Consider the following 12543-nt stretch of genomic DNA (forward strand, 5'->3'; position numbering starts at 1 on the left):
TCTGTTATACACTGTGGAGTATCACTTACAAATCTGCTTCAGATACAGTTATGTGAAAAGAAGCAAGCAAAATAAATAAATAAGCTAAGGGAGAACTGGACTAAATCCAATCTTCAGAGAGCGAAGAAGCCAATGAGGTGAGAGCCACGCAGAGCGAGGAGGGGAAAGAAGGCCCAAGGTATTCGCCCATGATCCGGATGAAAATGTCATATTACGCTCTGCACTCTGTCTGCAGAGCTCACGCGTCACGTGCTGCACGATGAGAGGCCAGATTCGCATCAACATTCAAATATCCTCTAAATTACTCAGCAAAGCTGCACACACAGGGCTCATGTGTATGAATGAGAGTCTGCCTGCAGTGTGTCTGTGTGTGTCTGTGCACATCAGGGAGAGGGGAGGCGGTGAGACAGACAGCAAGGAAGTGGGAGGCTGCATCAATTAATAATAAACTTCTTGAAAATGTTTGCATATATGCAAATTGCACGCATGTGCACAACAGCGTGGGTATTGTTCGCGTTCACATGTGCGAATCAGACGAATCATTAAAAAACAGACCTGGGGGTCGATATCTGTGTGAGACATGGGCGCTCTCAAATTACCTTAGATTGCTGCCGACTACTACCAATGCCGGCTACTAATCGAATGCAATTTGCATTTGGCTGATGGGCAATTTTAAAAGTGTCTCCCTGATGATGTTGGAGGCGAGGCTGTGTGTGTTTTTTTTTTTTTTTAACCTCTTTCCTTTGCAGAACATATGTTCACAAGAAAAAGAGAAGGAAATGAGATCCGAGTGCTCAAGGAGACAGGTTCATAATGAAGGGGAGGCAATATTGCATGGACTCAGAAGGGGAGGATTCAGATGAGATGCAACAAGATGAGAAGGATACGGAAAAAAAACAACCCACACTTCAACAATGGTTGCGAAAGAGAGGCTGTTCTGTGGGAGCAGCACCTCTACAGTCTGTAGTGGCACAGACCTCAGAAATGGGACCAGCTCCAAATTGAATGGCCTCATGTGGCCTTTGCTACAAATCATAGGGAGCACAACATGCAAACACAGAAGCATGCATAGAGGCACACACACACAGAAAAAGAGATAAACAGAAAAAGAAAGCAGGAGCGGGGGAAAATGAGCTTAAGGAAGAGAAAACATCCCAGGAATTGCACTGCCTTGAATTAATCACTATGCTTACACCCTACAGCACCAGGAGCCAAAAGCAGGTGCTCATCTGTGGGCTTGGAGAGACTCAGGCTTTCAGATATAAAGCTCTACATGAATTTGTAACTGCAAAAAGAAGAGCAGGGAATGAATTAAAAGGAATGCATGCTTCACATTAAGTCATCTGTGGCTGTGGTTAAGAGATGACTGCACACAGACTGTCCTCACATCAGCTTATAGAACACTTTCTGGCACATAATCACTCATCAGGGAGTCAAACATTAGAAAACGGTTCAAATTAAACCATGAGATGTATCTGGAATATTGGAAAAACAACACTATTCAGCCATATTGCGTTTAATATGTTACTCCTTACAGTATTAGTGTGTTTCAGTATATATGTGTTATAATAAACAGAATCTATTGCTTCGACACGGTGCTCTGCCAGCTCGGTGTGGGTGTTTCCCGCACTTGCTGTTGCCGGCTTGTGAGGTTAAGTGTCTGGATTTACCGACACATTAACTGGAAAGATTGATCCTTCTTTTGGAGGACAACGACCTAAATGGTCGAGTCAATTTTCGCCACTGCAGAGCTCGCCGGCTCTGTCTGAATCAATTCTGTAACCTTTCTGAAATCCAACAAAAAGAGGAAAAAAAAGGTGGGATGTTTGTGTGCGTGTTGTTGTGCGCAGCGGGATACAAAGCAACTCCCAACTCGCATCGCTATTTGCGCCCGTGCACGTGCGCTCGCGGTTTCCACTCACCAACTCGATGAGCTCCTGGTAGCACACCTGCCCGTCTTCATTGCTCTGGACGAGGGCTAACAGCATGTCCAGCTTGGATGGGTCCAGCTGCAGCTCATGGTGCTCCACCAAACTGGTAAAGTTCTCCACTGCAATGAAACCGGTGTTCTCTGGGTCCAGCTGAAAATAAATAAAAAGACAAAAACAAAGCCCTTGGAGTAAAAACCGCAAGGCAGCCGCTACAATGCACTATTATGCATCTTTATTTTTTAATAAGCAGGTGTCAGTCTGCCCTCTGGGAGAACACATCAAGTAATAGACAGCTGGGGTGTACCAGTATTTACAGACACAACAGAGTCTATTCGGGGCTTGACACCAGATTTCATTAAGCTGATGCTTATATGATGTCTTTAAAAGACACTTTAAACCTCATAAAAGGAGCAAATCCATTGAAACCCAACATGTTAGGCTGTTGAAAGCAGCAACAAGAGAAGGGCGAGTTTGTCGTTCTAGGTTTCCTAAAAACACGAAAAACAAATCAAAACCAAAAAAAATCCTGACCAACTTTTCAGTCTTTATTCCTGTGTGGGTGCCTCCACACGAGTCTGTTTTTGGCCACATTTGCGACTCACAGTCAGTGTGTTTTTTTTATAATCGCCACTCACAAAGACCCACAGCCCCGTGGGTTATTACTGCTGATGTCTGTATGCCCGAGCTGCTCCTTGAAATTGATTTAAGCAGGAGAATCTCATAAAATCATCTGAGTGTTTTTGTTTGAAATAGCACCAGGTTAAAAATGGCTTGTAAAGTATAGGGTGTGTGTCTATGCTTGGTTTATGTAATGTGGGGTCTCCCCCCCCCCCGCCCCTTTTTTTTCTCCAGCATAACTTACAGCACTACTTCATTTTCTTCTCTTTTTAGTGATGGAGCGTTAATTTCTCATGCCCGCTCTCCTTAGTGCATCTGTGTTTGTGAGACTGTGCCCGAGGACAAACCGAAGCAGCACAAAGAGACCGCATGGGAAGAGTCCTTGCTGCTTCTCTTTTGACTGTTTCCTGAATGCTAACAGTGCCTCATTAGGTTCTGGAGAGCATACCGACGGCCTTTTGTCGCCCCAGGAAGGGAGGGGGGGTGAGGTGAGCTTTTCAGATGTTGCGTCAGGATGTAGTCAGTCATGCTGGATCATTGTTGGTCGTATCACAAGTCCATGAGAAGGATCTGATCTAAAAGCTGCCTTAGTCTGGACGTGATCTGCACCGACACTGTGTCGGTCTCTACTGCAGGAAGTTCAAAGCTAAAGGCTTTACTGCTCAACGAAGGAGCAAAGAACATGAATCAGGGAATGCATTGGTGTGAGAGTGTGCATTTCAGATTTTCACTCCCTGGACACTTTTTAGTCATCTGGGAGAGCGTTAGTGAAAGCAGGAAGTTCATAGTAAGTTTTAATGATTTAATTAGGATGAGTGTTTTCTACTGCTACGTGATGTAGTGAAGGGATATTGTTAATACTCTACAACCACTAAATAACTCATCACCAGGAAAAAATAAATCTTATACCCTCAACAAAGTGTTTGTACTCACATAAACTTACTAAATTTACATTTATGTTTGACTGATGACTGTTTACACATCACATATTGACTGTGAATGTGATAGCCAGCACTCCCATGGCAGACTGGAATGAACATATTACCAAATTTGTGGACACAAATGAACCAAAATAGGAACAACACAGCCCCCCTGTTTATTTTTAGGTAATCTCCTTAACTCTGCGTTCCACGGATGTTTGTTAAAACAGAAGAACCGAGCGCAGCAGCACAGTTCTCTTCAGTGTTGATGTGTAGTGTACCGAGATATAGAGGGGGGAGGGGGTGACAGCAAGGAGGCAAGAGGTGAAAAATGGAAGAGGTAGGTGGGTGGTTGGCGGGTTGATGAAATGAAAGAAAATGGAAAATGGCGAGATTAAAGTTGAAGGACGAGAAGGTATGAAACAAGAGGGGGGAGAGCGCCAGAAAGGAGACGGGACTGAAAGTAAAAATGCCTCACTGCCGTCTGTGCACGTCTGGCTAACCCAGCGGTCTGGCAGTGAGTCCTCTACTTCTCTTTCCTATAAGAAGGCTGTGACACACTCCAGTGCTCTGCATCCTTTTGCCACAGAGGAGAGATAGATCAGATTCTAATGTGCTCCCGGCTCAGCCCGGGCTGACAGGGGGAACAGAGAGCCACACTGGGGACGTCTGATTACTGTCAGCCTCCATATGTCAGCACATCACTACCCTACACATACAGCAGAAGTGCACAGGCACGCTGTATATGGCTGTGCACATTTACACAAACCACAAGTGTTGACACTGAGCTGTCATACTGCACAGGTACTTCTCCCTCCATGGTATGACCTTATTCAGGAAGAACGTCACATAGGGGAGACTGTCTGCAGAGGATACACGAAGGTGGAGGACTGGTTCTTGTAGCCAATTAGGGTTATCAATTACCAAGATGAGGCACAGTGAGATAAATGAGTGTTGGCAAGAGGGAGGGCCTGATTTTTTTCTTTTTCCCCCCTCCCTTGGACAGGCTGTTGACGTGCATGAACAAGGGAGCGGGGCAGAGAAACAGAGGGAAGAAAGGGTTTGGAAGAAGGAGGGAAAAGCACTGAGAGGGAAGCAGTTATTGAAGCGATCCAACACTGGTGAGGGCGACACTGGTGAGGGCGACACTTTGACAAGCTGCATGCGTTGCCATGGTTACGTGGTTTGCCTGCGTGTCATCCCTTTCTTGCATTTACCCCTACAAACATATTGGCATTCGAGAGGCAAAGGAAAGACACAACAGGGAGGGGGCGAGAGAGAAAAAGGCTGTAAAAAAGGGAAAAGACGGCAGGAAGTGAAAATAAAAATGAAGATGGATAAGAAAGAGACCAACGAGATAAGAATGAGGCGGTGCTACGATGAACTCTGGGTGTAGATGTAAAGGGAGGCGGAGCGGGAAATTATGATGGTGTCGAGGCAGACGGATCAACCGAATCGAGCTGCCTCAAGAGCAAGTGTGAGGAGGTGGACAAGACACAGGATGAAAATGTATACATGCGGAGGGTAGAGAGGAGAAGAGTGCTGACTGCAGGGAAATGATCTCAGTGTTAACCCCTGGGACCTCCATTACCTTCAGCACAGCGACTGACTGACCCCAGCCAAAGACTGATTTATCTGTCTGTTCCACAGGAACTCGAGGGCAAACCCTCGAGAACAGGGACAAACCACAAACCCCCAGCTGTGACACGGATACAGACGGCAGTGCTGAAACATGGTTCGGCCATAACATTAAAACCACTGACAGATGACATGAATTAACATTGATCATTTTGTTGTGAAAACCTCGAGACCTGGCATTCACGTGGACGTTACTTTGTCACGTTCAGAGCCTGATTCATGGATGCTCATCTTCACAACCCAGAGGATCTTCTATTAACGTCCCAGTGTCAGACACTGAAGGACACCCTCCAGAGGGTCTGCATCCAGAGCTGTTTAGGGGTTACAAGAGGGACGAATACAATAGGGCAGCCGGTTTAAATGCTGTGTAAAACTGGTGTATAATCTTACATGCGGAACTGACACTGACAGTTGCTCTGTAGCACTAATGGAGCTGTAGCTAACACTGCAGTGACATTATCAAGGGCAGAAAGCAGAGATGATTAAACTGTCTACAGCTTGTATCCATCCACTTTAATCTTTACTGCTTTTTGGGCTCTTTGATCTAAAGAAAATTATTCAACAACAATACTGATGACTGATTGATTAAAGTACACAAAAGCTCTTAATTTTGGACTGTGGATCTGACAATGAAAAGCACAACAAGGATTCTATTTCCTGATGAATACCGCTTTTAGTTTTCAAAATGTGTTCAGTAGTATAAACTTTAAGAGAAAACAACCCCTTGCTCCCCTGGTCTGCGACCTAAGAAGACACTTTCCTGATGAGTTTGTTGTCTCAAGTTTTACAAAATACTGCATGATCTTCATTTTATAAATTATTGTCAAAAAGCAGGATAAAGAAAAACACTTTCAAGAGTGGATTTACAAGTCTCTATCGAGCAGATTTGAACAAATTCGTTTCTAAGTCTAATTAGCCCCACACTAGTCATATTTGTAGTTTCATAATGTGACTTAAGTAACCAGTGTCTTTATGGACGTGTCCATCTTTTACATACAGGCTATGCACAGTAGCTACAAGTACTAAATGAATGGTTGCTTGATAAATAGCATTTAGTCATTGGAAGGATAGTGGTTTCAGTAACGCCTAACTAACAGGAACGTAGCAGCACTGCTGGCGTGGCTCCCTGGTACACACTCAGTGACACAATGCTAACCCTGTGGCACGGAGCCAAAAAAAAGACAGTCCACTTTGGTGTCTGTGAACAAGAGCACCAAGCTTGAACGCTGCTGTGGCATTTACAGGGCAAAGCGTATTTGCATGACATCAGATTAAAAAAACAACAAAACCCTCTGAATTGTCTCTGCTGCCCTCGGGATGCACTGGTGTTCACCAACAACTGGGCCACCGACTCCGTAATTATCACAATGCTTGTTCTGCTGTGCTATTAATATCAGCGTGTTGTTAAACTTTACCGCTCTAGTGCTGCGACGTCACAGGCCTAAGATCTAAATCGCGCCCAAACGGTCATCGGACTCCACTTTCTCATGTTAAGACAATGCAAACACAGGGAATTTCAATTTCAAATACAGCTGAATACAAAGAAGAAGAAAAAAAGAGTGGTGGACAGAAATGTGTCAGAAAAGCATTCAGAACCCCAAGGCCTTATGGGTGAGATCTAAATACGATTAGACCTGAATGCTTTCGCGGCTGAATGCTGCCAACCATCAAGTTACCTTATCAGGGACACTAGAATAGAAAGGCCACCGTAAGCATGCGTTTATGTGTGAGGCTGCATAGGCCAAAAATAGCCCACGCTCAGCACTACAACCTCCTGCAGACAAAGACTAATAAACTCATGTTTCTACGGTTTCGCTCGCCTTCTTCTCCCCCTGCAGCATTTTCACGTGGTTCAGTCTGACAGACCCGCAACAACCCCTCTCTTCAGACCTGCAGTCCTCACATATGCATAAGACGTCAAGTCTCCACCTATAGTGGTTTCGGAAGACTTCACTGAAACTCCCAAATGCTTAAACTCTACAACAACTAAAAGATGCTCGATCTGAGGATCTATCAGGCCAAGTTTGCCTCAGTTTTCCAGCAGCAGTGAAATGAATGATGCATAATTACAACATTCCTGGTTTGGACCTATCCCTCCAACATATACCTTTTATTTGCCCGTTGACTTGATTGTCTGATAAATGCATCACTCTAAAACGAAGGGAAATAGATTTGGATATAATTTGAATGCTATTTTTCTTTAAAAGTAAAAGACGGCAGATTCGGCATGCTAGACAGCGGAAAAACTAAGAGGCGACAGTGACTGCATGATCATCTCCCTTTACATCCGACTACAGTTAAAATACCCTTGAGAGAAGCACTTGATCTCCAGGTGCACTTGTAGATTTGCTTAGAAGCTGGCAGGATATTGCTGTTGTTGTGGAAAGCCTCCAGTGAATGTGACAAGAGAAATCTGGAGGGCAGAGCTGCATCAACATGAGGCATGTTCAGCAAAACATTTTCCTGGATAAAGATGAGGGAGGAAAGTGCTCGATGTTTAGGCAGGCAGAAGGCTTTGTAAAAAAACAAAAAAAACCAAGCTTTCCTGCTCTCCGTCCAAATGCTGTTGGCAGATTTCACCTCATTTTAGTTTAATTAGAGAGACCTTTTCCAAATCAAAGGCCGCCGCATGGAGTCCCAAAGGTGGAGAAAGCCTGTCGTCAGCCAGTGTGAATGATTTTGGTCTAGACTTGAGCTTAACAGAACTGCTCAGCTGTGGCCTTGCAAACTGACTGTATGCAAATACTGGTCCAAGCAAAAACAAAAAACAAAAAACCCCCAAATCAATAAAACAACTAGTAATTTACAGTGTGGAAATATTGGCTTTGTCCCCCGGCTAAAGACCTGTTACACTGAAAATGGATATTGACAGAGATTAGTCAGCCTCACACTGCAAAGTATCTGTGAAGGAATATGAACTGTGGCTAAATCACTAATGTATTTAATCTTAAATCGCGTATACAGCGCATGACTCACCGGTGCCACCACACTGCATCTTTTCAAATAACCCACACGGGCTTTTTCCAATTACTTTAAAAACCACACGCATTCATAAAAAACGCAATCACAAACGCACACGCATCCTAAGTACAAAGTCTAGATGTGTGTGTCTGCGAGGCAGTTTACTGTGTAAGCACTTTAATGTGAACATGTTTGCAGTCCCTTGAGTCAATATGTTGCAGATGAGCCACTCGTGACCCGCCTAGACTCTGCAGCACACAATCAATTTCTTCCTTCTTGGACATAATGACTGTCCATACACCCTGACAATCAGTGAACGCCCCCAGTGGGCCGGGTTCTCATTAAAAACAGAAGACATGCTAGTTAAAAAACAGACATCAAAATCCAGTTGAACGTCTGCCTTCAAGCAGCCCAACCCAAGCGTGCACACGATTTTTTTGGTTTAAACCATTTTGGTTTTGGTAAATTTGGAGATGGCAGACCAAAGATAAATATGACTGAAGAGTAAATATGGCAGCTTGGCTTGAAGACAGATGTCAAGAGGCACATTTTTCACTAGCCTAAATATAGTCACAAACCCTGTGTTTCAACTTGGCAAGAACCTCCAACATGGCTGGGGACAAAAAAAAAAGAAAGATGGAAAAGTTTAAAAACAGACACTGTTATTTGGCCTTAAAGGGGAAAAAATGACATATATATTTATATAAAACCAGGGCTTCAGGGAAACTGTCTCACTGTCTCAGAAATAAAATGTTAAATAATCCTGCAAACTCAAAACCCTTGGGTGTTAATATCGGGTGTGTGGCAAGTGCAGCAACTCAACCTAAACTGCAGGAAAAACAAACACAACCATAGACATGCAGAAGGATTGCTGCAGCATTTACAGTTGACCAAAAGACTAAAAACCATCCTTCATTTAGAGAACACAGCGATCTGTCTATCCAAGCATCCATGCATTCAGTATAGTCAGTATCCATCCATCAGCACACACATCTCCTTCAGAATTCCTTCTATAGACCGTGACACGATGGTCTGCCTCCTGCTGTGGCTCAAGATCTGACCTCACATTCTTGTGGCCAACATCGCTCCGAGATGCTTTCATTTGTGCCCGTGCACGCACAGTCCCTGCTATCAATCCCAACATCAGTTCTCAGCACAGCCTCCATGTCTCAGTCCCTGGGTAGACGGCGAGGTGGCCGGGATCCTGTAACCATAGAAACCTCTGCCGCTGCTTCCTTGCTTACCTGCTCTTGTATGAGCTGAAACAGGGAGCTTCTATCCATATACTGGCCAGGGAGGTGAGAGGAGCCGCCGAGGACAAGGGCATAGGGAGGAGCGAGAGAGAGGAGTGGTGGTCTGGTTGGAAAAGATGGGAGAAGGTGGAGGGGGGAGATACGGTTAGGTAGCCGCTGGTGCCTAAATAGTAGCGTCAGGCCGTTTCGTTACTGCCGTGTTTCCCCCCCCCCTTTTCCTGTTAATGGTCCCTGGGTTTTCTTGCTAGTGGCGTCGCCGGGGTGATAAACGGGGGTGCTGAGTGCTCGTCGGGTGGTGCAAATGGACTGTGACTCTGCTCCGTGTCAGTACAGCGTGGCGCGGTGGTAAACCCAGCTTCAGCAGACGACAGGCAGGCACGCAAGGCAAGGCAGATCCAGCAGCTCTCATTCACTCTCCTCCTCCTTCTTGCTCTCCTCTATCCCATTGCACTGACTGCTACCTCTCTCTCCTGCTCTCCCTCTCTCTCTCATCCCTCTCCTCTCTCTCTCTCTCTCACACACACACACACACACACACACACACACACACTGCACCGCCTGCATACCAATGAGGCAGAGGAGGGAGGCGGCCTCTCGCTTCCAATTGCAGGAGGGGAAGGAGTGGCCAGGGGCTGCGGCTCCTCTCCTCACTACAAGTAAGGCGTCTCGGGGAAGGAGGAGAGGATGGGTTCCACTGCGGCTTTGCGCTTACTACTGCTACAGACACCCCCACCCACACACATGCACACACACAGACACATGTCTGGTCTGTTACATTCATACATACACAAAACCACACAGTGTAAACAAGACAAAAGCTACTAATACACAGACATATGGTAAAATACTATCCATGTTGTGTCTGTCAATTTCAGCCACACACGAGATGTGTTGCATAAAGGATCACAAGGAAAAAGAACTACTGATACCACTGATCAAACCTTAGCTGTTCTGCAGCCCTTTACGTTCTAATTATAATCTCTGACACATTAGCTCGTTGTAAGGACTGCTCTAATGATCAAACGGACTCCCACCTCCAACGCACACAAACATGAAATTGAATCAGACAGCTTGGCTGGCTCACTGATCGTCCACTGAGCTCAGACGAATACCACAACAACAATAACACCGACCCAGAACCCATAACTGTTCATTAAGTAATATCAGAACAATGGTTCAATCTACAACACCTGACAGGTAATAAAGAGACTGGTTGCGGGGAGGAGAACATAAAAATAGCTGAAGTTGTTAGCGCTCAGGTGGGCGTCAGTCCTTTCTTGAGATTGTTTAAAAGGTGTTTTCTTCCTGCACAAATCCACAGTGACCCCTCCTCCTCAGGACAATGGTGATAATGGCAGTGTAATGTAAATCTTAGTTTTATTTTATTTTTTTAAACCCTCTCCAGTGGAGCACAGTGTCAAGGCTGTGACTCAGGGACCGCTTCAGCTAACAGATAATGGGTGAGGCGGCGATGTTTAATGTCTTCTGTGTAACTCACAGTCCCTCTGCTTGCTGAAACGATTGCAGTGATTGCACCACATGTTTGGACCTTTCTCTTCATATAGATGCAAAGTGGTTTATAAGTTCTCTTCAATGTGAGAAAGGAATAAATAAAATATATATATACCTCATTACAAGGACAGTATTGTCTTGTGCTTTATTGGGTCAGATGGAGCCTGCGAGCTATACAAAGCCATAAGTAACTGCCGTATTTATTCTAATGGTTTTGGCCTGGGCCACAGTGAATATGGCATAGCTCCCAGACCTTCCCTTTGTCACCTCCCATTATGCCAGTCTGACACTCCTGTTTGAACAAAACCTTAATAATTACCCTCCAAGTCTTTGGAGATGACAGGATTCCATTTTTTTCCTCCCTGCGTGGAAAGACTGAAGTCACGCCATGACGTTCTTTGTTCGACTACTAATCAATGTTAAGAATTAATTTGTCTCCAATACTCGGTAGTTGTGAGCCTGAATACGACCGAGCTAATTACGAGGTCACTGCTGGAGGATCTGCAAACTGCAATGAGCGAGACAGATTGAAAAAGCTGCCAAAGTGAACCTGGATTCAACTGTTGCCTTGGTAACCTCAAAGGACTTCCATCAAACAATGATAGACAAGTAAAAAAATACATATCCGGTGCGGTAAGAAAAACAGCAGAGAACCCTCCTAAGAGAAACGCCCAGACTTTGGAAAACTGAACACAAAAGATGAATTTAATGTAGTCTTCATGAGATTTCTTAGCATAGAAATCCAAAATTAAACACATACCGCTCTATTGAGCCACACTACGTCAAGTCAAATGCCCTCTATGGAACAAAATGGCACTTGATGCAAGTAAACAGCATTTTCAGCGGTGTAAATAACATGCCAACAAAGCTCACGGCCCCACCAAAGGTCAAACAAGCATCATTGTTGCCATTAAACCGAAACCAAGTGACATTAGTCGACCCAAAGAAAGTCCAGTCTTCGGCTGCCTGAAGCATCGCCAACTGAACGAGCCCGACTAAACCCTTCACCTCTGGTGGATGGATGCAGACGGCAGGATGAGCCCAGGCAGACCTGCTCCTCTTTAACAAGCCCTGAGAGCTGCAGACAAAACACTGGTGTAGCCTCTGCGTGAGAATGGGGAGAGAATAACAAGGCCGTTCAGGGAGTGCAGAAATGCACGTTAATTAGACCACCAGTCTACACTCTTCCTCACCAGCTTAACGACCTGCAGGTCCATAAGGCAGGTGTTTGTGAGAATAGCTGTCCTTCACTGAAAGTGCGGTAAGATGAAGCTATAAATGAATGCCTTAAAAGGTCTGAATTCAGTGTGCTTAATTGTACACAGCCTGCACTAGCATTATTAGCACGAGAGTTGGATACGTCTGTTTACAAAGCAGAGACTCCAAACTATGGATTCATTTTAAACAGGGTGGGGGAAAAAATCATTGTTTATCTTAAACAATCTTTAAAAGACTTTTGTTAATTCTTTTGTTCCAATCTTTATTAAATCTAATTGATATTCAGACCTGCTGCTCAGTCTGGACTGAAAATAAGGCTCTGTTAACGATGCAGTTTTGATTGTTGCAGCAATGTGAGGTTCTACACAGATTTTATATATATTTTTTAAAGCACTTGGCTTTAATAACACAGCATCTGGGAAGAGGCAGCTGTCACATGTCTGCTGTGGAGTAAATTCTTTTACAACACAACCGAGCAAGGTTTGATTGGCT

At 44.7% G+C, this 12543-nt stretch overlaps 1 protein-coding gene across 7 annotated transcripts in view; it reads right to left on the reverse strand.

Moving 5' to 3' along the window:
- rhbdl1 (rhomboid, veinlet-like 1 (Drosophila)) overlaps nucleotides 1-12543 on the reverse strand; it is a 68297-nt gene that overhangs the window by 43405 nt on the left and 12349 nt on the right. For 2 of the 7 annotated variants that reach the window (XM_085284225.1, XM_085284221.1), the window contains one exon: nucleotides 1923-2081. In XM_085284225.1, coding sequence (XP_085140351.1) covers nucleotides 1923-1988 — 66 coding nt within the window. In that variant the 5' untranslated portion in view covers nucleotides 1989-2081. The other 5 variants (XM_085284220.1, XM_085284219.1, XM_085284224.1 and 2 more) reach the window with 5 other exon arrangements.

The sequence above is a fragment of the Mchenga conophoros genome, linkage group LG8 (assembly GCF_057382185.1).
Source record: "Mchenga conophoros isolate Kocher_MC1m ecotype Shallow Benthic linkage group LG8, M_conophoros_male_GT1.1, whole genome shotgun sequence".
In the NCBI taxonomy this organism is placed as follows: Eukaryota; Metazoa; Chordata; class Actinopteri; order Cichliformes; family Cichlidae; genus Mchenga; species Mchenga conophoros.